This window comes from Saccostrea echinata, unplaced genomic scaffold, assembly GCF_033153115.1.
Source record: "Saccostrea echinata isolate AGI-Se365-2 ecotype Australia unplaced genomic scaffold, CSIRO_AGI_Sech_v1 ptg000022l, whole genome shotgun sequence".
Taxonomy (NCBI): Eukaryota; Metazoa; Mollusca; class Bivalvia; order Ostreida; family Ostreidae; genus Saccostrea; species Saccostrea echinata.
In genome coordinates, this window is record NW_026889771.1 from 12,179,716 (window position 1) to 12,207,109 (window position 27,394).

Here is a 27,394-nt window from a genome sequence, read left to right on the forward strand (position 1 = left end):
TCAAGCAGGCAAACTGTTGGCATGAATGTAATGAGCATTGAGCCCTCTACATAATTTGTAAAATTCATGGCCCCAGGGTCAGGGGTTCTGGAGCTAGGGCAGGACTCTGTTTAATATATAGTGATGATGCATTATTTCTTTAAAAAGCTTCTACTCTGCTCTTGGATATTATGCAAACAAAATATTTACATAGTTATAATGATGAAAGGTGCCTCTTCCAAATTTGTGAATTTCATGGCCCCAGGGTCAGGGGTTCTGGTGTTAGGGCAGGGCTCTGTTGAATATATAGTGAAAAGGCATTATTTCTTTAAAAATCTTCTCTGAGCCAGGGCAAACAAACTGTATGCATAGTTATGATGAGTAAGGGTGCCTCTTCTTCCTATACTGTGAATTTCATGGCCCCTGGTCAGGGGTTCTGGTTTTAGGGCGGGGCTTTAATGATTAAATAGTAAAAAAGCAATATTTTTTTGACAATCTTCTCCTTCTCTCCTGGGTATTAAGCCGATGAACTAAGAGTATTGTTATGATATGTAAGGGTGCCTCTTCCAAAATTGTGAATTTCATGGCCCCTGGGTCAGGAGTTTTGGTGTAAGTGCGGGGCTCTGTTGAATATATGGTGAAAATGCATTATTTCTTTTAAAAAATCTTTTTCTTTGATCCTGGGTATTTAGCAATAAAACTGAATGCATAGTTATGATGAGTAAAGCTGCCTCTTCTAAAATTATGAATTTCTTGGCCCCTGAGTCAGGGTGTTAGGGTGGGGCTCTAATGATTACATAGTAAAAATGCAATAATTCTTTGAAAATCTCCTACTTTTCTCCTGGGTATTAAGCTGAATACTAAAAGTATAGTAATGATATGTAAGGGTGCCTCTTCCAAAATTGTGAATTTAGTGGCCCCTGGGTCAGGGTTCTGGTGTTAGGTCAGAGCTCTAATGATTACATAGTGAAAATGCATTAATTTTTTGATAATCCTCTGCTCTCTTTCTGGCATACTAAATGTAAAGTTATGATGAGCAAGTGTGCCTCTTTCGAAATTTTGAATTTCATGGCCTCTGGTTTAAAACGTGAATCCAATTTAATTGTGGCAAAGTTGTTGCATGTTACTCAGGTGACCTATAAGGCCCGTGGACCTCTTGTTTTAATTGTAATATAAAAATTAGTAAACTAACTGTCAAATCCACCTAGTTCATGTAATGAGGTTCAACCTAAGGCTGAAATGATATGCAGTTTCGAAAAAGTAAAGATGCATGATTTTTTTAAAAATCATATGATTTTATTTCCATGGCAACACCGACACAGACGATCTTTTTTAAACACCCTTTTTACTTTTATGTTACACAGTTAATTGTATGTCTAATGGTAGTTTCTTTTTATTATGCTAAAATAAGACTTGTTATTCCTATATATGTGGTCATGTACGTGCTTTGTTCCTGCACAAAGCCACACTGAGGAATCAAACTCTAGCTAAAAATCTCGTATTGTTTCAATTTTAGGCCCATTGTCATGGAAACAGAAATCCACAGGAACCAAATAATCCTTGGTTAATAAGTCAGAATTTGGGGGGGTGTTTTGCAAAATTGTGAAACAAAAGCCACACTCTGCATTAAAAAATTCTTCCATAGGTTTAGTTAGTCCGAAATATCTGACGTTTTCCTGGCTTTTTTCACGATGAGGCACGTAAAATATATAAAAAAATAATAATAATAATAAAAAAAAAATAAAAAATAAATAAAAAAAAAAAAGCCAGGAAAACGTCAGATATTTCAGACTAAGGTTTAGGGAACACTATATTAATTTAGAAATACGTAGTTATTCGATCTCACGAAAAAAATAGCCGAAATCTATTTAATTGTAGCCGTAAAGTACAGGAAAAGTAGGTTTGAACCAGTTGCCCACATGGAAATTAATAGCCCTTTAGGGATATAATATCTTTAATGGGATGGCAGTAAAAATAAGAGAAAAAGAAAAAGAAAATTGATTTAGCCGTACATAACGTAAACCCGCATAACAATACATAATCAAAGTACTGAAAGTACTCATGGGAGTTGAACAATCTGTAAATTCAGTTAGAAATGATATCACTGGAAGTCGGGGTCTAGTGATTGATTTTTTGTTTGTTTGTATGTTGTTTTACGTCCCTCTCGAGAATTTTTCACTCATATGGAGACGCCACCACTTGCCAGTGGAGAGCTGCAAATTTTGTCCTATACTCGGCACTTAAGGACATTGAGCAGTGAGGGATCTTTTTCGTGCCAGTACCCACTGCGACACGGGACCTCGGTTTATACGGTCTCATCCGAAGGACCGGTCTCCACGTCCCACAGTGGGATTCGAACCCGCGACGTAAGGATCAACTCCTTACTTCGCGACTCTAGAGCAGACGCTCTAACCACCGTGCCACGCGGGCGACCTAGTGATTGAATGTGTTAACAAGATTTTAGATACAAATCAACTGTTGCATATTTTCATAGTGTTACAACACCAAACTTGAGAAATAGTTTCAAAAGAATTAGAACCAGAAGTCTCTGATGAGACTGTAGCTCTCCTTGTTGTACTTATAAAGGAAGATGAAAGTAGCACTTGGACTTGAAACTTTGCAATAGCAATAAATAGAATAATGATCCTTGGTTTAGTCTGTTTTTGTGGCAAGATTTATTGCAATCAGAATAAAACTGTAAGAGGAGTAGCCTTTTTAAATAACTTTACAGAAGTTTCGATTTAAATAACCAGGGCAACATCATTCAACAAAATCAAAAAGCAGTAATGACAATTATGTATCTCAGTGCAGTCTACTTGTATGCCAAATTATACTGAAATCAGACAAAACATGTAGGAGGAGTAGCGTTTTGAAAGTATTTCCAAAATATTCTATTTTTAGTAATCATGGCAATACCGTTCATCAAAACTGGTACAGAGAATTATGTATATTAGTGTAGTCTACTTGTGTGTCAAAATATACTAAAATCAGACCAAAACTGTAAGAGGAGTAGCATTTTGAAAGTATTTCAAGGAAATTTCTATTTTTAGTAACCATGGCAAAGCCATTCATCGAAATCAAAAACGGATACACAGAATTATGTATCTTAGTGTAGTCTACTTGTGTGCCAAGTTATACTGAAATTAGACCAAAACTATAGGGTTTTGAAAAATTGTATACAGATGGACAGACAGACAGATGGACGGACGATGGAACCTTACTATTGCATAAGCTCTTCTGGTCTCTGACTAGTAGAGCTAAAAATAAAAGACCAGTGGGCCACAACACTCAACTGAGTAACTAACTTTAGCCCTCCTATTCTTTCTCAGATTTTCAAAAGATTTTCCCCTCAAGATTCCCGTAAAAAATGTCACCCCATATTATGGCCCAAACCTAACCCAAAGGGGTCTATGAATGCACATAACATGGAGATGCTATAAATACAATGCCTTGCAGTAATCCTACATAAGAATTTTTTTCCCTGTACACATGCATTCAAATTTAAGGAGGTTCGATCCTGAGCTTTTGAGCAGATTTTAGTCTGGGTCTTAATTTCTAAAATTATGCATCATTTTTAAGTTCTAACATTAAATCTGGATTCTACAATGCAAATTAAACTATATCCAATGAAAAAACCACAATTAAATTCCATCCTATTAGGATTAAGCCAGGAACTATATTTTGTGGCAGAAGGTTTTTTAGAAGAAAATAATTAATTTTTCCCTTTTGAAATATATACAGTACTGTTAAGTTTAGATTCCTATTTTTCCATGCTGGTTGCACACAGAGCTGTTTTTTGCAGTGAATTGTTTTATGCTGGTTCTGAAATATCTATTAAATTATTTCTTATGAATTCTTTCATTATATTGTGACAAATATAGTAATTATATTCTGAAAGTCCAGGAAAAAACTGACCCAATTTTAACATAAAATTAACACTTTTTTAGTAATATCTAAAAATTTACATCATAGACCCCCACTTTTATTTTTCTTTTCTGAATATATAAGATATATTTTTGACCAAATTTGCCTAAATTCAGCAAAAGTTTAAGACTTTAGAATAATTTTCTTGCTTGTTAAATTTTTAATGCCAGAAAAATCACATTTTGTGAGTGCAGAAAGGTCAAATAATTCATTATGAGCAGCAATTTGAAACTTTTTCTTAGTCACAATTTTAATGTGTCTTTTTTTTTAAATAGACTAATAGTTTATTTTGTCCCATGATTTATTTGGATAAAAATATTGGAGGGAAAATGTCGAAGATGTGATTTTTGATTAAAGGACTTATCGCATGATTTTTTAAAAATCTTAATTTTATGAAAAATATTATCTACAACCTTGTTTATTAAAATTCTGAATACAATAAACGTTGTTGAAAGCGTATTTTAAGAGATATTGAGAGTTGAAATTCAAATACGGCAATATGCATATTTCAGTCGGATTTCGGCGAAATACTGCTCTGACGTCATAGGCGACAATTCAGTGATAGAGAGATGAGAAGTTGCACACTATTTACGGAGTTATCAACGACAAATGCAGCTTAATTATGAAAAATGCTGAAAAAATTAATTCCTAATGTGATTTTCAATTACTATAGAAACATTAACTAGTTCTAAGGTGTAAGAATTTTGAGAAATTTTCGTTTTTTATTCGAAACATTTAGAATCTGTAGGTCTGATTAAGGCAATGTTTCGTGATCGGAAAATTATTTTTCAAGACCGCCATCCTTTACAAAACATATGAAGGCATACTTGCATAAATTAAATTTTATGTTAAAAACGAAAAATAACAAAGTCATGTAATTTAAATTTGTGAATCAAATTTCAGTGCAAAAAGGTCATATTAAATGTACTGTAGTGCCAAAAGAAGTATATTGATCCCCATTTTTTGTTTTGATTTTTAATTAAGCTATGTTTGTAGAAACTAAAAATATACTTGACAAAAAAAGTTTAAGACTTTAAATATCAGGATCCAACCTCGTTTATCCCAGTTGTAGCCAAATCTAACCCAGGATCTATAATTTGATAAAAAAAAAAAATGAATCAACACAACTTAGAAATGTTTGCATACTATGGATGTTTTCTTTCTAAGCCCCCTCCCCCTTTCTAGCCTCTTTATGTTAAATATTGTCAAACCCTCCCTAGGTAGCATAGCAAAAGCTTTTCAGCCAAAAATGAGAGTAAAATCAAATGACTAATTAAATAGAGATCAGAGCATGACCAAAAACATAACATCATAAGATCCAATGATACAGCCCAATGGACTAGTAGAGAGACAGACAGACAAGCTATATACCACCATAATACCTCAATGTAAAAACAGCCATACAGTTGATCATTGTTCTTGTTCTATGAATACAAATATCCACAATGTATAAACAACACAAATTTAGGTCTCTCTTGAATTTAATCATAACAATAAAACCAAGTATGTAACAGTATGTACTACTAATAACAATGACGAAAGATTTTTTTTTTAAAAACATAACACGTTTACAACGTAAACAAATGTTCATGGTCTTAAATCCACAACCTTTCTCCCGTAAATCATAATGTATATTGAGAGCAAATTGATTTCCTTTTTGTAGAACTAAGGTAAAAAAGCATTTATTACTATCTAAGATTACATATATACAAACAATATGGTTTATATCTAAAGTATCTTTCTTCACAGCAAGCAATGATAGTATACATGTAGTACATGACATTTGTACATGTATGCCCTTGAAATTTCTGTGCTCTTTTGCTTTCTTTCAAATTCTGAATGTTCCAACTTCTTAAAAAAAATTTTGGTGAAAGAAAAAAATTATAACCACTGTACCTTAATGAATTTTAAAATAATGCCAGAACAATAACAGCATGATCACTGATACAATGAATTTCTACTGCCTCTGAAGCAAGGTGCTTATTTATGTCATAATTAAGAAAACACCTAATCCTTGAAGGAACTTTATGTCATAATTATGAAAACTCCTAATCCTTGATAACTTGCAAATTGAAAAAGGAAGAGTCCTGCACTGTTTTGAGCACTGTTAAGTGATCCGAATTGCACTCCTGTCGTGTTGACATAACAAGCCAACTGCTGGCCTTTATCCAAAGAGTTGTGGGTATTTATTTTTTATAGCATTAATCTGTAAAAAAAAAAATGGTCAAGGAATTGACTTGAGCACACTTTTTGTAAACTTTTTAAATTTCTTCAGTGTTTTAATTAGGTGTCAAAATTGATTGTGCTATGTTTCAAACCAAATATCATAAATTTGTCACTGATAATAAAATACAGCAATTAAAGAGCTGTTGACTTATTTTTAAAGGAGTAAAATTATGTGAAGATATTTATACTCAGGGGAAAATCTACCTCTTTCTCTGCATGTTTTTTCTTAGTGAGGATGACTTGAGCTTTATGCATTTCTCCAAGTTTGGCTAAATGACGAGCCTCCTCTTCATAAGCTACCATGTCCTTCATCACAATCTCAACATACTCTGACAACGAAAGGAACATTCATTATTTTACAGTCCAATCATGTGTAAATAACTAAATGTCTATGAAAGTAAGAGTTCAGTTCTTCACACAATGAATCTTGCTGTCTACAAATTCAGGAACATTCCAGATTTTTTGGAAAAAATCAAGAACTTTGGGAACTTCACCCATTAAGTTTTCTTAAAGATCCCATGCACATTTATTTAAACTCCCCCTATCCTCTTTGACAAATACTGTCAGAATGAATGTTCAAGTGTGTTGTTAATTATGTGAATTAATAGGAAAAACCAAACATAATGGGTTATTTCCATGGTACCTGGATAAGGTAAGTATGGATAAAGGCGTTAGTTCATGGGAAAAAAATGCTCTCATAATTGTATGGAAATTCAAGAAATTATGTTGATCCCTGTCTATGAAACCGCACTTGCACTTTATAAATACAAACTTTTATTTATTGTTATGTAAAGTTGCAGTTTAGATGTTGACCTTTCTTGCAGTTAAAAGAAATGCACACTTTGAAAGTTGATTTCGTCACAAATTTTGTATGTTGTTAAGTGCAGTCATCCTTACCAAACACTCTACATTTAGAGTACTTACATGTACTAATAAAGGCTTCTGATCTTCCCAAGACTCTTCAGAATCAAGGTATCCCCCACCCCTCCAAACACAACCTATTCACCTACCCCCCAATTACTAATTAAGCCATTTGCCCCTCCCATAGACACTTACTAATCAAGGAAGATTAAGCCATCTACCCCTCCCCCAGACACTTACTAATCAAACCATTTCCCCTCCCCCAGACACTTACTAATCAAACCATTTCCCCTCCCACAGACACTTACTAATCAAACCATCTGCCTCTCCCACAGACACTTACTAGTCAGGCCATCCAGCCTCTCCCATAGACACTCATCGAACCATCTGCCTCTCCCACAGACACTTACTAGTCAGGCCATCCAGCCTCTCCCATAGACACTCATCAAACCATCTGCCTCGCCCACAGACACTTACTAGTCAGGCCATCCAGCCTCTCCCATAGACACTCATCAATCCATCTGCCCCTCCTACAGATACTTACTAATCAAGCCATCTGCCCCTCCTTTCTTTAGTTCCTCTTGCTGCTGCTCCATCTTTTCGGAGATTAATTTACTTTTTTGCATTAATGCCCTTGCTTGTTCTGGGGTTAATCTGTCCCTTAGACTAGCAATCTAAAATACACTATCTTGCATATCAACTCATTCCATGTCACATTAAGAAAACTTATTGCTACAATAATGGAAATCTTTCACAATATTCAAATAAGGAATTTGAAACTTTCAAGGCAGCACAAAGTGTTTGTTTTTTTTTTGCATGTGTGAAAAATTACCATAGATTAAGATGTCTAAGATCTGTGAAATTTACCATTTAAATAATCCCTTAGAATTATCCATTGTTCCAATCCCTCCCCTTGATAAAGGATAACATATAAATTTACAAAAAACTAAAAATTTCAAAAATTCCATGAGACCAAATTGTAGAACTTTCCAAACTGCAGAAATTAATTACATAGATCTACATTGTATTTGTCTCAGTCACAATACCTGAATTATGATCACACTTCTGAAGATAATTACCTGTAGGTCTAGCTGTTGTTTTTCATACTTTAGTACTTCCAGTGATGTAGTTCCCTGGCTGTAAATAATAAAGTAAAAACCTAAAATCCTACCATTAACAGCACTGGAAAAATTCTCTAAGTTCTGAACAGTACGCCATTTCTACAAGTCTTTTGTTATCATTATTGTTTAAAATTCCTAAATTTCTTATATGTATTATCCAGGCTAGCAATAATCACATGATCCTTAAAAAGGAATATCATAAAATTATATTTTGTTTCCAACATTTGAAATATAGTCCATCTTAATTAAATTCACTTCAACGATAAAACACAATAAAGTATTTTTCATGACCGTTTTATTGAAAAATTCTTAACAAAATCTTAATAATCTTTTAATAACATTAATAAAAAAAAAAAACAACTCATAAAGATACATGAAATAAACACAACATATGTATGATGGCTGTCCCAGAAAAACGTGTACATATACATATGCTGAATGAGACTTTGTTGAACTGCATTATTGCCCATTTTTGTGCATATAATGTCATATAATTATTACCATTTATGATGTCAAAGAAATGATTTTTCACACATTAGTACCACAGATTAGAGTCTTTTCATTGATGTAAATTTTGTCACATTATATTTTTGTTTGATTTGGTTATAAATAAAACATCAACGACAATGCTTTTTTTTCAAAAAGCATCAATGACAATGTTTTTTTTCAAAATTGTGTTGTGCTGACCTCTGATATTTAACACCCATTAAATGCTGTTTCTTTCGCATTTGACGTTACATATAATATTTTTGTCAAAATGACTATAATATCATTTCCCAAAAATGTGCAAAAATGAATGTTTGGTCAGGTAGTTTATGAAATATTCAAAAATATGTTTTCCTGGGACAACCCTCGAATACATAGTTCATATAGATATGCTCTGTTTATGTACTTATTCTAAAAGTCATGGACTAATTAGCACAGTCATTAATTTACACTTGCTGTCAGTGTTTGCAACCATCATACATGTACAAACATAAATTTATTTTGGTGTTTATCATGAATTTATGATTGATACACTGTGTGCACATGTACAATACAAGCTATGTTATAAATTGGTATGCAGTTTATTACAACCTATAGACCTTCCTTCTGATCTGTGTGTAAAATGCTTGTATAAAAAAAATCCTAGCCATGGTTTACATCCAATACTTATAATAATACTTACAATAAGTATACATTTGGAAGAGTTGCCATTTGAGTTAAATACATGCATACTGTGAAATCAATATTTTTTTTCCGGGGGGGGGGGGGGGGGGGGGGGGGGGGGGGGGGCGGCAATTTTCACTGTTTTGTGGTATGAAGAGACCCACACATTCATGTCCTCCACAGTGTTAAAATTGTAATCAAGACAATGCTACACTTCTACCATGTAATCAAATCCCCATGAACCAATATTTTTTTCCTCAAACCATGAAAATTTGACCCCACAAAAATAAATGATTTAACAGTATAGGTGACTCTCGATCTCTCGAAGTTCAAGGGACCGTAAGAAAAGTTCAAGAGATCGAACGGTTCGAGAGATTGAAAGTGAATAAAATCGGATTTTTTTTAGTTCCGATCATCATTGTTCTACTAGTATAGATACCGTAAGTGCATGTTGATAATGCAATTGCACCTTTTCATTCGTATTTTACAGGTAATGCAATTGATTTCAACAACAATGACCATATTTTGAATAAATAAAATGATTTCTTTAAGTTTCAATATTTATTTGTTCTCATTTCATGATTACGAACCCTGAACAGCAATATTGTCGATGTGGCTATTCCCAGGCTTGATTCGGTCATTCACCAGATTGATCGGAATCGGTATTTCTTGTGCAATGTTTGCAATACTGGGATTGTATAGACTCTAATAAAAGTGCATAATCTATGGAAAATTATTAACAAGTCTCTAAATTATTTTCTCAAAATTATCGTCTCGCTGTCAAGTCAAAATAAGTAGTAAAGCGATTTGTTTATAATTTAACAAATAATTAATTATATCAACACTCGGACCACTCACAGATGTAGTGTCATCTATGTAAACACCCAATTCACATGTCCAAAGCTTTCACTGTTATCCAGTTAAGTCCAAGCTGCATTAATGTTACGCTTGATTGGCATGTATACATGCACAATCCAACATTCGAGAGATAGAGAGTAAAATACAATGAAATGTGTGTAACGGGACCCAGGTCTTGGTTCGAGAGATAGAGAACTTCGAGAGATCGGAAGTTCGAGAGATCAGGAGTAAATTTGCTTAGTTATATAGAGAAAAAAAAAAAGGGACCGGAGGTTCACTTCGAGAACTTCGAGAGATCGGAGTTCGAGCCATCGAGAGTCACCTGTATAGTCATGTTGGATTTTTCATGTGTAAGTTTAAAAATTAAAAATGGACAGTAAAAAAAGCTATCGATCATATCAAATCAAAGTTCAGAGGTAAATATATATATTAAAAAAAATATATCAGAAAAAATAAAGATACATGTATATGCGGTAAAAAATATTCTGCATGAAAGATCACATATCAATATCACAGTTTAATTGCACTAGTCTGAGGCTAGAACTGGCAAAAAATCACCACTTCGGACGGATGCAGCATTTAAAAAAAAACTCCCAAAACAAACTTATAAATTCACTACAGTATAATTTGGATAAAAAGCCACCAATGGTTTGATAAAATTTTTGCTGGATTAGACAACATGATCCAGATGTAACAAATTTTGATATCAGCCATCTCTTTCTTCGACGACCTGGCACCAGGTTTGTCTTCAGATGATGGTACAAATGCTGGATTTTGCTTGGCTGCAAAAGACAAGGCATTGAACCATCAGCTGTACAGAACAAACCTCTGCCAAGTGCTACCTATGTGTATGTATAAGTACTTTTTACCAAACTCAGTGTTGCATGTGTGTGTTAGTTATTATCTGTCCAATACAAGAGATTTTTTTCTATTGAGAAATTCTAATTTAATATGTTAAATAATGGGTCATTTGGAAATTGTTAGTATCTGTATTGTGTGATAAAATACATGGTTTTGGGTTGAGATGTGTGTACATTTGTTTTAAAAATAGAGTTAATACACATTTGGAAGAAAGTTAAATTTGTAAAATAAATAAATACATGTCAGAGCTGTTGAAATAATTTCATGTTAATATTAAAGGGTATTGAATACATGTAGAATGTTTATAAAAGGATATATCTTTTAAAGTTTGAAATAATATTTTAAATTTTGAAAATATATTACCTCTTGTTGACAGCTTGTTTTGGTGGTGGAGGTGCCTGAAAAATAGAAAAATAAATCTATACAATTTTAAAAAATGTGAGATAGACTTTAATACCAGTATTAAGATTTAAGCAATTTCAATGTAAACTAACAACTTTTGAAAAATTGAATAATTACCCTTCCTTTTGCTTGCTGAAATAAAGATAAAATATCAAATCAATTACTAGTATTATATTTCATGTCCATAGTAAAACCAAATCTTTTTTTAGCAATCAAACCACACATTAAAAATAACAAGAGGTATTTGTAAAACATCCCCCCCCCCAATAATTGAAATTTTTCTAAGTCCAAGGGGCATAACTCTGTCAAAAATTGCTCAATCATACCCAACACAGAACTTGACCTAGATATTCTTATGATTAATCTGTATACCAAATTTCATTTCAGTATGTGCAACCTCTGCAAAGAAAATGAACAGAAACTGCAAATAATTGGAATTTTTCTAAGTCCAATTGGCATAACTCTGTCAAAAATTGCTAGATCATACCCAAAAGAGAGCTTGACCTAGATATTCTTATGATAAATCTGTATACCAAATTTCATTTCAGTATGTGTAACCTCTGCAAAGAAAATGAACAGAAACTGTTGGTGGACTGACAGACCCACCAACCGACTGACCTACCAACCAACCGACCAACAGACAGCAGCAAAGCAATATGCTCTCCCTTCTTTGAAAGGGGGCATAAAAATCAACTGAATTTTTAGCTTTATACAAATTCTTTTATTATCCTTCAGAATAATACAGTCATTCTGATTAGTCACGAACATGTATTGTACAGGGAGACATTTCATGATGTCTCCCTTATGTGCAGGGTGACAACTGTGTTGATGATAATAAAATGATGCAAGTGTGCAGGATGATGAGTGTGTTTTCTTCCTCTAGGTGACAATGAAATGTCTCTCCCAAAATAACTCTGATATATAATTAATATACATAAGGGACTGGTAATCAATAAATTTTATCAGTGATGTCAAAGTTGTCCATTGACACAGTTTTGAAGTATGGAATCAGAGCAAAGGGAATGAGAACACAAGAGGTTTGCCTTAAATTTTTAAATTCTTTTTCATATAATCTGGATTCTTCAAGATGATAAAACTTGAACTTGGACTGCTTAGTAGGGAAACATCACAAATTATCAGGTCTGAGTAGGGTTGTCATGATTGGGGTAAGCACCCTCAGGTGATGGCCCTACTCAGACCTGGTAATTTGTGATGTTGCCTCCCTAGTAAATATTCCAAATTGAATATTATGAAAACATATTCTTTAAAATTTAAAGGAAAATGAAATTTTCAACACTGGTTTCATTTTTTTCCAATGTTGCATGAAAAGAAGAATTTTCCAAGCAAAGTAAGGAAATTTAGACACTAAAATATATACAAATATACATACCTTATCAATAGTTTTGAAAAACTGGTCAATAACGAGCCATTTTTCTTTTGTTTCTTCCACCTGCTTGCTTTTAAATGGGTCCCTTATCCTGAGTTTTACCTCCAGTTTACCCCCCACTGGTTTCCTACCATCAGTTATCTGTCCAGCACAAATAAAATGTTTACATATTTACAGATGGAAATTTTTAATTGTAAATCAAAAATCCATTGTTTTACATTCATGCATTTTAAAATATGTTAATCACCTTTTACTCCAGAGAACCTTATTTTTTGCATTATTACACAATATCATCTGTTCATGAAAATTTCATTTGTATTGTTGAAAAGATTACATACAACAATAACCAAAATTCGTGACTTTTTTTCTTGCATATAAATACCAAATATTTATGACAAAACCCTTGGACATTCTAGATAATACAAATATTAAACACACACAACACTGTCTATAAGGAAGAAAAATATATGATAAATAACTTACATCATAACTGTCATGAATTGTACACTTGTTATCTAATGGCTGGAGTTTGACATTAGCTGTACCAATCAGTTTATCACTTTTCAAAAATCCTCTGAAAATAGAATTTGTTGAAATAAATACATGACATGTTTTCATGTCAAAAGTACATGTATGAAAACAAATGTCTTTTTTATGTTTCAGCAGTATTATGATGACAAGTACTGACTGAGTTTTTTTTTTACCTTTTGAGATAAATTTCAAATTTGGCTGACTTCCTCTCCACCACCCTGGCAAAAGCTCGAGATTTCCTACTTATTTCTACTTTGAATGGTTCTTTATATTCTGTAAAACACAACAAATGATCTTTCGATATGTGCACTTTGTTTTCTTCATTAAGTTGACAGAATTCTTTGTTATATGAATCCATTTTACAAATTTTTTTGTAAGAAATGCATTAAAATTATTTAACTAGTTTTATCTCTGATGAGTTAAATGCAAAAAGAAATCTCTGTACAATTTTGATGAAAACAGAAAAAGTCCTCCTTTTTTTATAAAAGAAAAGACTTTTTCTGATCCATTACTTATACAAGAGGCCCATGGGCCTTGAATCGCTCTTCTGATAAACTGTACAACCTATCACTTCTATTTGAAGCCTCAAAGTATCCTGTATATTTACATAAACCCTTGAAATTCCAATTCACACTCTGAGAACCCAAGATGATTCTAAGCCAATTAGTACCTGAGAGTTGGTCTTGGTGACCTACTTATCACTTGTCATTCTCTGAGGACCCATCAACTAAGTTTGATGATTCTAAGCCAATTAATACCTAAAATATTTTTTAAAATTATAATCATAAAATTTTATAAGTAGGTTAAAGTGACCTACTTTTCAATTGTTTTACTCCAAGGACCCAAGATGCATCAACTGACAAAGTTTGATGATTCTAAGCCAATTAGTACCTGTAATATTTAATTAAAGCCATAAATTTTCAAAAGTAGGTCACCGTGACCTACTTTTCAGTTGCTGTACTCCGAGGACCAAAGATACATCGACTGACAAAGTTTGATGATTCTAGCCAATAAGTACCCAAAATATTTAATTACAGCCATAAATTTTCAAAAGTAGGTCACAGTGACCTACTTTTCAGTCAACCTACTCCGAGGACCAAAGATGCATCAACTGACAAAGTTTGATGATTCTAAGCCAATTAGTACCTGAAATATTTAATTATAGTCATATAAATTGAAAAGTAGGTCACGGTGACCTACTTTTCAGTTGACCTTTTTTGAGGACCCAAGATGCATCAACTTAAAAAGTTTTATGATCATAGGACTTAAAATGTCCAAATTATGCCTCTAAAATGCTTTGAAATCGAATGCCTGCAAAGTTCAAAAAGTAGGTCACTGTGACCTACTTTTTAATAAATATGTTTTATGGCCCCAAGATGCATCATCTTACAAGATTTAATGATTCTAAGCCTCCCCGTATTCGAATTAATGACCTTAATTGTTTTAAAAAAGATTAGCCATAAAATTCAAAAAGTAGGTCAAGGTGACCTACTTTTTAGTTGACGTACTTTGAGGACCCAAGATGCATCAACTGACAAAGTTTGATGATCATAGGCCTTAAATTGTTCAAAATATGCCTCTAAATCATTTTGAAAAAGAATGGCCGCAAAATTTAAAAAGTAGGTCACCGTGACCTACTTTTGAGTCAACATGATATGAGGTCCTTAGATGCACCAACTGACAAGATTTGATGATCCTAGTCCTTATAGTAAGCAAAATATCAACATTTTAATTAAATGTAATTTTTGGTCAACTTTGAAGTGACCTTGAGACCACGCCCTTTGCCCCAGGGTAAATCCCCGTGCAAATTTTAATCTACAACATATCCTCATCCTTTTGTGTAAGTTTGGTGATAATCTGCCCAGTGGTTCTTGAGAAGAAGATTTTTTAGCAACCAGTACTTTTGTTTCTATTTTCCTAATTATCTCCCCTTGTTAAAGGGTCACAACCCCAGTTTTAGTATAAAAGGGAGCCCTTGGGCCAAGGATACCCTGTGACAAATTTGACAATAATTGGCCAAGGGGTTCTTGAGTTATGGCCCATATTCTAAAAAGTTTACGCACACCGCACACCGCACAAATGGCCATAGCATTAGCTCTTTGAGCCTTTGGCTCAGAAGAGCTAAAAATGTATACCTGGATTACAAGATCCTTTGACAGTATCTGAGTGAGCTGTTTGTGGATCATCCTGTAAACAAAGACAACAAAAAGAATTACAGGACAATCCTATAAACAAAGATTACTGTACATACAAAATTACAGGACAGTCCTGTGAACAAAGATTACTGTACATACAAAATTACCAGACAATCCTGTAAACAAAGATTACTGTACATACAAAATTACCAGACAATCCTGTAAACAAAGATTACTGTACATACAAAATTACAGGACGATCTTGTAAACAAAGATTACTGTACATACAAAATTACTGGACAATCCTGTAAACAAAGATTACTGTACATACAAAATTACAGGACAATCCTGTAAACAAAGATTACTGTACATACAAAATTACAGGACAATCCTGTAAACAAAGATTACTGTACATACAAAATTACAGGACGATCTTGTAAACAAAGATTACTGTACATACAAAATTACTGGACAATTCTGTAAACAAAGATTACTGTACATACAAAATTACTGGACAATCCTGTAAACAAAAATTACTGTACATACAAAATTACTGGACAATCCTTGTAAACAAAGATTACTGTACATACAAAATTACTGGACAATCCTGTAAACAAAGATTACTGTACATACAAAATTACTGGACAATCCTGTAAACAAAGATTACTGTACATACAAAATTACAGGACAATCCTGTAAACAAAGATTACTGTACATACAAAATTACTGGACAATCCTGTAAACAAAGATTACTGTACATACAAAATTACAGGACGATCTTGTAAACAAGACAACAGAGAGAGTAACATAACAACCCTGTAAATAAAGACAATAGAAATAGTTTAAAGTACATTCCTGACAACAAAAACCATGTTGATTACAATACATGTGCATATAATTATTTTTTACGTAGATTGCTAAATAAGTAGTCCAATCAAGTGACACCAAGATACTGTGATGTGAAATACAGTTAAACTTGGATACATAGAATTTCTGGGGACATTAATTTTCACTTCCTTATAACTGAAATTCCTTATATCCATATAAGGAAGTTTGCTATATTTATATTAAGAATTTCTTAATCAGCACTTATAAAACACTTTATTATTAAATATATCTGATACTTACAGTGGGATAAGGAAATTCAAATTTAACATATGTATCTACATCTTTTTCTGAATATTCTGAAATAAAAGTAAAAATATTTTCATAAAAACAATACAATAATAAATAGAAATATTGTTCTCCATACAAAAAATTACTCTTAAGAATTATGAATTTTAATAACTGTATATAAAATGCTAAGTGACAACAATGAAGATTAATGTAATGTATATTTTAAATGAGAGATCAGTTGAAAATAAAGAGGATGCATATACTTATGAGTGCAATGTACATGTTCTTACTTTCAGGTAAATTATACTGTAACCCACGAACAACTGTAATTTCTAAATCATTATCTCCTAAATCTGTATTACATCTGAAATTCAGATAAACATACATTCAGTTCTTAGTACACATGTTTCTAAATTGATAATGAGACTAGTATTTTTCATATTATATGGTTATAAAAATTCATTTTATCATAAGAATTATATATTTTTTTATTAATCAATAAGGATGTGTATTGCTTATTGATAACTCTTTTGTAGATATAAACTTTGCTTCATTAAAGATAAGATTAAGCATGACTTACTGCACTAAAGAAAAGGTTTTATTTTCATAATGGAACTTAGGCACTGGATCATTGTGTTTAAAGGCATTTTTCAAAGCATCCAAGTCCTTTCTACAACCGTTCTCCATTTTCTCAAACCTGGAATTATCCAATGAATGATTCTTTTGTACTAGCCTTGCACAATGCATTCATTTTCAACAATATCACTGTAAACCATCTGTCTTTCCAAAAGTATTTTTGAAGACAAGGAAAATGCAAGTGTTTGTTGCCATGAACTAAACATACTTTTACAGAATGCCAAAAAAAAAAAAAAAAACCATAAAATTGCTGTGCAAATATTCAAATGAATAAGGACATGAATGTGTCTTTGTCAAACTGAAACATACACAACCAAACCAAACAAATAAAATCCTTACTTGGCTGCTGAAACCACATCTCCAAGTTTGGTAAAATGCTGGCCATTTGTAGCACATATCTGAAATAAATAAAGCAGTTGAAAATTTACCACTACACTGTGCTTACGTGTCAAATCAATTATAAACAGATTGTGTAACAATTTTAGTAAATTCTAATACATTAAATACACAAATACTTATAAAGTTAAACATTGTTATCTTGAACCCAGAAAAAACTCCAAGATATCTGCTGATTCAAGATATCAAAGTTAAAATACCTAAGGAAAAACAGACTGGGACTTTTAACTCACTGTGACATATCCATCAAATTCATCCATCCATGATATTTGAGATACTGAAGTTCGAGATAACGAAGCTCAACTGTACTTCCAATTATGAAAATTGCTTCTTCATACATTAAACTTTTTTTCAGATGTCAAGTCTAGTTTAGAACTTGTGAATAAATTTTTCAGATCAATCTGTTATTATATTAAAGGCAGCAAAGGTACAAAGAATTTCCCCCAGTTGATAGTCCTACACATTAAAAGCAGCTGACCTGTTAGTATCCCTTGCATCTAGGAAAATCTTAATTTAGAATAGGATGCAGGGATGGGATAATCGTAATCGATTGTAATGATTACTTTTTTTCAAGTAATCGACAGTAATCTGTAATCGAAGAGATTTTCGATTACTTGTAATCGTAATTTAATCGATTACAGATAAAATTTTCAATGTAATTATAATTACTTTTTCGATTACTTTCGATTATTTTATACATAAATGGATGTTATTTTGGAGAATTATTTCCAGTCAGTCACACATAAATATAAAATATAAACCACCTAGTGTAATGTTTGGGAATTCCTAACTTTTATTATCATGAGAGTTTAATAATGTTCTCAATAAAATTTGCATTATAGACCTACTGTTCTAGTATTAAATAATTCAGAAGTGTATTTCAACCATTTATTAATAAAATATACAGATTTTTCGTGTGCATTTTACATTTGACCCACTGTCCTCTTGCTGCATGTCCTTTTTCATATTTCAGATGTTGAAAAACTTTGTCTTGTAATAGAAAATTATAAATTAATAGCAAAAACAGATTTAAAGCTGTATTAAATATAAATAATTTGGAAAATAAACTACATTGTACAAGAAGAAGATGGAAATACTTATTCATATCTAAAAATGTTTAAACAACTTCAAACTTGTGTTTTAGTAACTTTAAAATTTGCGAAATAATTTTCATGTTTTCATTCAAAATTGTAAGGCTGCTTTTACATATCAGTGAGAGGTTATAAGTGTCTGTAAGAGAGGGAGTAAGTGTCACTGTGTTTGCTTATCTTAATTAATTGGCTAATTAATTGACTGAGACATCCCTGATTTGCAGATAATGAGGTGTAAATTGTGAACTACCTAGGTTTAACTTTCATTCCATTGAAGACAAAAATATTATTAAAACAATTAATAGCTCTCAAAACAATTATTTCAATACAGAATGAAACTGTGCTATTAGTTTAATTACTTAAACTTAAAGACACATTTAATTTACATGTTTATTACTAAGAGTTCTACTTTACTTACTTTTTTGAAAAAGACACGTACAGGAATGTTTAATGTGTAATTTCAACATACGGGCAGCCCAGATACATCTAATGAAGTAATTCACAATAAAATATTTTTAAAAATTTTGCAACAAGTCAATCAATATGGAGGTTCAGATCCAAGGTTGAAAGGAATAATTAATTCCTTGGCATATTTTATTGTAGGAATCATGTTTCCACTTTCATGGTAGAGAATCCCTCATTTGGGCATTTAGTGAGAATGTTAGCCAGAATAAAACCTTAAAAGAATCTGCACTGAAACTGCAGGAACACATTCAAACTTCAGTGGATAACATCAACATATACCATTTAAATATTGCCTTGATATTTGAAGGAATAAAAACTTGGAAGTAATCGATTATTAATCGATTACATCTTCCAAATCGATTACTGGACAAAAATGAGTGTAATCGATTAATAATCGATTACACAAAATTCCAATAAGTAATCGATTATTAATCGATTACATTTTTCAGTAATCGTGCCCATCCCTGATAGGATGGCAATCATCCTACTATGAAATGCAGCAGAGACTGATCTAGATTTATAGACTAAATGGACAACTACACGGACTATGTTCAATGATCATGCATACATGTTTATGTACAGTACCAAACAGCATTGCCAAGATGAATTCCCCTTTTGGAATCTAATCCTTACAGTTTACCAAGCTACATGCAGTTAAAGGATATAGGTGTTGGTTTATTTAGTGGATCCTATTAAAAAATATTAAGCTTGATGACATTCTGCCTAGTTTCCACTTACATGTTTTTGGCTGATTATGTTCAACTATAGTGTATTTGGAATAATTTATATAGTACATTCTATTGTTAAAATGATATTGTCCAACAGACCCAATTAACAACTTGTTCTGAAACACAGTTAGATTATTAATTAAGCTGAAGAGACTTTGTCTACATAACTAATACTGATTTGGTTGAGAATGTTGTCTTTCTATATATACATGTAATTCATCTTAAATAAGTTGCCAAGACCTCTTAATTTGGTTACAAAAGACATTGTTTAGTTGCCTCACTCTGATTTAGTTGATGTCTTTCTATTTATGACTCATTTCAATAAATAGGTTGAAAATACATCTTAATTTTGTTGAAAAGGCTCACCCTTTTTTAGTTGATGAGATCTTTTTATAGATAACTCATCTTGATCTGCTTAGAAATCACCTGTCTATCTGACTCACCCCGATTTGATTGATGAGGTCCTGCTCCAATTTTTGATACACTTCCGTTCTATCCCCACTCAGTTCTACATCTTCCTTCTGTACCATTACAAATGAGGGGTCATCTCCCTCATCCAGAGAAGGGGGGATCTATATGTTAAACAGACAACATTTAATTCTTATGTTTGACATCTTAACATAATTCCATGTTATCCTTTTATCTTTAAGTTAATAATCTTACAATGTTTTAAAATAGTTGATACAATTGAGTGCTAAGCTACCTGTGACATGTCCACTGGGAGTCCTGACTGCGCTGCTTCTATCATTGGTTCAAAGCCCTTCAAGTAAAAAAAAATACTGTACCATGGCTCTTAATACTTCAGGTATTTAATACATCACTGAATTTTTCATGAGAAATAACAGTTACAGGTATCTGATTTAAATCTGGCAAAAATTCAGCAGAGATTACAACCTTTAAAGCTTTGGATATATAATACCACTTTGAAATTTTAATTAGTAAGAGGCCCAAGGGCAACAATACTCACCTGAGTCACCTAATCTCTAAAAGAAATTATCAGAAAAGCTCGGTTGAGCTTTTGGCTCAGGTGAGCCAAAAATTCTCTGTAGCTCATACTATTGAGAAAATGGACACTAAAATTTATCTTTTGCTCTTCCTGTCTCCACTGAGGTGTGCTAAAATGCTACAAGCATCCTATTTTTTCCATTGATGTGAAATACATGTTTCCTTTACCTTGGCTATCCTCATGTACTTTTTAGCAAGTTCTATGTCATTATTCTTCTTGGCTTTCAAAGCTGCTTGCTTGTACTCATTCATTCTATCTGTCAGGAAGTAGGCCTGCTGTTCTGCTCGAGATGTGGGACTCCTTTTTAATGCTGCATAAAAGTAAGAACATGTCCCTTTAGGTCAGTTCATTTTTTTCATGATTCAATTTTGAGCATCTTTATACCTAAACAACCATTTCAAAGATCACTCCTACAATGAGCTTACAAGGTCTGGATGTCTGTCCCTTTGGAGTTAACTTCTCTTGTTGCTGGGTTGCAGCATGTGGATGTGAGGGACTCTTCTGTGGTTGTGCTGTTCCTGCTGCAACTGCTGCTGTCCTTGCTGGAGAGGGTGATCTATGATTTTGTGCAGCTGACCTTTGACCTCCATCTGGTTGGAGCTGATTGGATGAGGGTGATGGAGAGACTGGTGCTTTACCAACAGGTATTGGAGCAAATCCTGTAATGAAGAGAGGATTGTATCATTTTTTACTATTTAAATCATAAATATCAAAATAAATCTTCAAGTAATATGTAAAATACAACTATATCCTAATCTTAAATGGCCAGGTCATCAGCCAAAACAAATCATATCATCAGCATCCTTGTATGATATGGGGTTTTTTGGGTCTCTAATTTGAACTCACCTGGAGGGGTGGGTAACTCATCAAAATCTACCGGCTTTCCAGCCTTGTGAGCTTTTATGGCATCTTGATATTGCTGTAAAAATGCAATTAAATGAATTTTATACCAAAGAACATTGGAGAAGGGGAAAGGGTCGATAAGGCATGGTAAATGCTGATAGCTCTGATTGTAAAAGTCAAATTCTCTTTTTGAACTTGTTGTTTTATGCATTATTTTTATCATTAATAAGTCATGAAATTGTGCCAAACAATATTTAAGTATTATTTGGTAAACATCATTTAATTTTGACAAATTTGATAAACTATCCTATTACCTTGACTATCCTGCCATGCCGTCTTGCCTTTGATGACTCCCCCTTGCTCTTGGCTTCTTCTTCTGCTTGTTTATATTTTTCTAAACGCTGTTGAAGTGCATCTAAAGCAGTCTTAGGTGCATCTGGGGCATGAAAGATGGATTTCTCTTCTGTTTCACAAAAAATATTTAAGAAAACACTTATAGCAATATAGATCACTTGATGCAAATGTTATTCATTCAACACTGTTTATCGTTACAAAACATAAATGAAATTTGTGTGAATTGTATTAACAATGCAACAAATCATACAGAGTTGGAACACCCCGGGATAACAAAGCAGTTTTAGACTTTTAAATGTCAGAATATCTACATTATCTTAAGGAAGCTCTAAACACTGCACACTAAAGAGTTCTAATTGTAGGGTAGTTTTATACAGTTAGAGTGATCTGCCCTTAGAAGTAAGATAGAAAAAATGGTTATTTGTAGTTAATTACACAATATGTAATATATTAAAATATTTCGTAGCATTATATTAAACCAAGAATAAGTAATTGAATTCATTATTTCCATTAATTTCCCTCAATGTTGGTAATCAATAGTGATTTCTGTTCGGGCATAGTCCATTGTCTTTAAACATTTTTCTTGCAGAAATAAGGCAGGTACCCTATGTTGAAAATGAATTAAATAGTCTCAGTATGCACACCTTTATATGATATATTTTTCTCCAAGTCCAAAAAGCACTTTTTTTTTAGTGTTAGAGCTTCCTTAAAGTTTTGTTAGAGAAAACAGAGAATTTGAAATATTACCAAGAATTGTCACCCTTTTATGTTGTTGATTTTTATTTTCATGTGTCAGCTTACAATAAATATTCATTTTGTGAATGACTGAAAATTTAAGTCTAAGACTGCTTCATGATCCCGGGGCCATGTATCATCTGAGTGGTGCCCCGTATGACAAATACACACCCTCTGCTGTAGGTTCTGGTGGTAATTCTGGAGGTTTAGACTTGGCTGACACAAACTCCCCTGATGACACTACAATACACAGAGAAATTGTGGAATCAAATTTAAAAAAAAAGCGAAAAATACATGTACATGTACTAGGTACTCAATATTCACAACTTATGTTTAATGTTTGCATGGTAAAACAATGAATTCTAAAAGCTGTTCCCAGAAATGGATTATTGCAATTTTAAAGCTTTTAAAACTGAAAGGTTAAGGAAATATACCTGCTATAGCTTGCGGTGGGGGAGGCATCTGTGATAGATCTATTTCTTTTCCTGCCTCCAGGGCCTTTATCACATTGTCAAATTGCTGAAAAGAACCAAATTTTAATTTTTGCAGTATTGCATGTGAATCATGAATGATTAATAGTGAGTACTGACTACCTTAGTTTTATTCGGTTAACTGACCAGAATGTTACTAGCTTTTAAATTATGAGACAGCTGAATATGACAGTTACAATTTACCTTGGCTACTTTAACATGCTTGGTGGCTGTAGTTATGTCCCCTGCATGCTTTGCTTTTAGGGCTGCCTGTTTGTACTGGTCTCTCCTGGTCACAAGCATCTTGTGGGTTTCCTTGCCTGTGTCAAGTTAAAAAAATGTTGTACATGTTCCGGTATGTGTATTTCAGAGCAAAGACTAAACATTTGTTTCCTGTAAGAGTCAAGGGAATGGGGAATGTCTGTTTGTAAAACAATGTGCCCTGCTCCACTAAAACCCATTTCTAAGCCTGACAGGCTACAGTGACCTTGACAAAATATGGAGTCTGCATCTCATTTGTAGTAGTTCAATAGTTACACAATACAAGAAAATTTGAACAGACAGACAAAAACCTGTCAGGACATGAGAATCAACATGATCAATTATCTTCAATCTTGAGAGCAAAGATTACTAATGAGAAAGTTCATTTGTATCTATTTTTCATTAACAATTCACCTTGTTGAGACAACTCTGGTTGAGCAGAGACTGGTGGAGACACTGGCTCTGGTTTTGGTAATACAGGAACTGGTTGAATGGTCGGTTGTAAGACAGCTGGTCTCCTCTCAGGTTCTGGTGCTGTAAGAAATTTTACATATCATACATCAAGTACATATATCTAACCCCCCCCCCCCCCCAACCCCCCTCGTGTTTTGCAATTAATTATCTTGTTGGTGCCATAATTTGCATGAAATGTGTACTGGAATCAAAATAATACGGTAATTTGCTCAGCAGTTCAACCAATCTTATTTACTTTACCTATGAAATATGAAAAATATTTTAAGTACTCAAAGTGAGCCAAGCAAATAAAGAAACTGGTATCTAAGTTACAAGTAAATTAAAGAGAGCATTGATGTGTTATGTGGCTATCAAGGTATATAAAATGTACAAGTCTTCAATATCTGTTTATAACATGTCAGTAGGTTACCTGCAACATTTACTGGAGACGGCCCCCTTGAATTGGACCCCAGGGCTACAGGTGGTGGAATGTCATCCTCAGCTACAGGTTTGTTAGCTTTGGCCTTCTTCAGTAAATCTTGAATAGTCTTGTGTTAAAAAGGACAAAACTTTACTTTTTACATACAAAGATATAAATCGATTAAACTATATGTAAAAGGTATTATAAAATCTGAGATAAATTAAAACTTACTTTTGTGTATGGTGTGTGTATGTCAGAAGAGTCTTTTACAAAATTTTGGGGAATTATTTTTAAAACAGTTCAGGTGGAGGAGATTCTGAATTTTTTTTTTTTGGTAAGGTATGTTTACCTTCATCCCTCTGTCAAGCCTTCTCTGTTTACTGCTGTCCCCTGCTGCCCGTGCATTCTCTGAGGCTGTTTTGTACATCTGTAACCTGTCTTCCAGTAACTCTGTCATCCCTATCTCTGGGTGCTTGATCTGAGGGACAGTACTGACAGGTGGGGGTTTACTGTCCTTCTCATTATCACCACCTGTTAAACCCTGATTAGAAGAAAACAGGCAGTCTTTAAAATATTACACCAGTCACAAATAAAAAAATGTTTCAATTTTGTTACATTAATACAATAATTTAAACCAAAACTAACACTTCCATTGATTTACTTTGATAATAAAAAGGATATGATTTTTTTTTCGTTATCAGTAACTTCCTCAATTGAAATTATATTGAATTGCATTCATATTTACTAGAGATACCCAGTTTTACCTCATTTCTCTTTTTTTTGCAAACCTTAATATTCATCCCTTAAATATAAATAAGATGTCTTATACTATTCATTCAGAGACTGCACCTGTAATTCTGATAGAAGATCAGGATCCTCAGTATCCGATACTTCCTCATCACTCCCAAAGTCTCGCATCGCTTCTGCAGCCATAGCCTGAATGCCCGCCATCCCTCCACCCCCAGAAGGATCTACAACCACAATAAAAGTATTTAATTTTTTTCTGTAATTAATTTGTCAAAAATAGATACAAATAATTTTCAAATGTTTATTAATAAGATTTTCTTCATTCAAACCAATGATAGCCTGCAAAAACAATGTTGAAACACAGACTATGGCAATATTGTCCTTCGTTACAGACATATACTAATTAACTCACTAGGTCTCTTTCTAGGGGGTCTAGCACCTTCATCGTCCTCTCCCTGAAGGGCCAGTAACTCTGCCTCCAACTCGTCATCATTCTCAAGATCTCCATACAACTGCTGCTCTATCTGTCCCATATCAGAATAACCCATCTGCAATATGGAAAGTGAAATTTCTCCACACATGGAAATTTACAATTAAATTATATATAAGCCTCAGGTTTGAAGTCATTTATTAAAAATTTCAACTGAAAATGTGTTTGATGTGTGATGATACATATGTACTGTGGAATCATTATTGTTCCTGGGGAATCAAAGTTTGTGGATTTCGTGGTTCACCCATAGCCACAAATTTACATTCCCACAAACAATAACTTTATTTAAGTATCAGTTCACCAAATCTTCTGTATCTACCAGTTACCCACAAAATTACTTCCCAACAAAATAGTAAAATTTTGGTTGCCTACAAACATTGACCCCAATGAATTAAAACAATTCCACAGTATTTGTTAATTACATATCATGTACCTAATCACCTATTTATACATCAAAGGAGAAAAATTTTAATATAAAGCTTATTATTTTGCAGTCGTGAAACCATCAAAAAGACAGCCATTAAAGGGCAACCCTTGAAAAGATATAAGACATCCTCCAGTCATACAAAAACCCATCCAAAAAATCTATCCAGTGTGTCATCTGATTCTGGACTAATAGCTGTGACTTTTTTCAACTAAAGTATCAGTGTAACTATCACCATCCCTTTAATAGCTGTTCCAATTCATTTCTGAAGTTTTTAGCTGAATTGTCTTCCCTTTGTATATTATTTGGACCTATCCTGAATAATTCTACATGGTTATGAACTATGTAGCATTAATTGCATGGTACGCAAGTTCAGTAGCTGAAGGTCCAATGTAAAGGTCCCAGCCTCATTTAACATCTTTCCCTGTCTTTATAAATTAGCATCCTAAAACAAAGTCTAGTTTTTGTAGAAGAGTCACAGTGAGGATTTTTGGTGGAAAACTTCAAAATAAAGGAAGAGACTGAGTGTAACTGCTATTGAATATGTTGGCCAGGTAGCTCATCAGTACAGTTAGTGGGGAAGTTCTGGGTTCAAATCCCAGGCTGGCCTACACATTTTCCCACCTGTTCACTTACAATCCAGTTGAGGACCTGACTGGAGATTCAGGGGACCCGGGTTTGAATCCCAGTCTGATCCATCGCATTTTCTGCTTTCCTGTTACATATGTACCATGATCCATGAAGGCAGTAGATAGCAGTTCAGACTGTAGGCCTAAAACAACTGCTATCTACTGCCTTCATACTCTGAACAGCGCGAACATCACATAATATCAAAACATATAAATCTGTGACACAGCAGTAAATGATATTTAGAAACACTTTTCACTTACAAAAGAGACAAAATCAATGAAGTTACACAAAAATATAAATATATTTTTGTTAAAGGCGTGCCCTATGTATTTTCGAGGAAATCCGGATTGTAGTCTAATTTACCTGATTCATGAGATCAGCACCCTTCCTCCTCGGTGGAGCGTTTTCTTTTTTGCGTCCAAACATTTCGATTGCTTAACACCTTTTCTTATAATAAACTTTTTTTCATTCTTGGCAGTGTTTGGGAAAATTTCAAAATAAACATTACAACAAACGTTTAAGAGACTTCCTTGTGTATAAGTCTTCAGTGTTTCAGAAATGTTTGCATATCTAAAATCCACAAACATGTTAGCATTTGGATTTTTAAAAAGCTAAGTTTTTCATTTGTCGAAAACATTTTCCTGATCATTTTTTTTAAATTTTATAACAAGGAAACAAAATACAAAAAAATTCC

The 27,394-nt window shown here is 33.2% G+C and overlaps 1 protein-coding gene across 1 annotated transcript; it reads right to left on the bottom strand.

Moving 5' to 3' along the window:
- Positions 1 to 5,366: 5,366 nt before the first annotated feature.
- LOC133190418 (coiled-coil and C2 domain-containing protein 1-like) lies at positions 5,367 to 27,232 on the bottom strand. Its single transcript, XM_061326044.1, has 29 exons — positions 27,064 to 27,232; positions 25,569 to 25,704; positions 25,259 to 25,380; positions 24,759 to 24,950; positions 24,419 to 24,536; positions 23,950 to 24,069; positions 23,479 to 23,594; positions 23,239 to 23,323; positions 22,976 to 23,044; positions 22,030 to 22,178; positions 21,719 to 21,791; positions 21,298 to 21,531; positions 21,040 to 21,182; positions 20,570 to 20,626; positions 20,310 to 20,438; positions 17,526 to 17,584; positions 17,131 to 17,247; positions 16,841 to 16,914; positions 16,563 to 16,618; positions 15,435 to 15,486; positions 13,473 to 13,572; positions 13,252 to 13,342; positions 12,772 to 12,909; positions 11,499 to 11,513; positions 11,343 to 11,377; positions 8,070 to 8,127; positions 7,535 to 7,664; positions 6,334 to 6,458; positions 5,367 to 6,109 (listed from the first exon to the last, which is right to left on the bottom strand). Exons 1-29 carry the CDS (start codon positions 27,124 to 27,126, stop codon positions 6,068 to 6,070), a joined length of 2,898 nt encoding a protein of 965 aa, XP_061182028.1. The 5' UTR covers positions 27,127 to 27,232; the 3' UTR covers positions 5,367 to 6,067.
- Between the last annotated feature and the right edge of the window lie 162 nt (positions 27,233 to 27,394).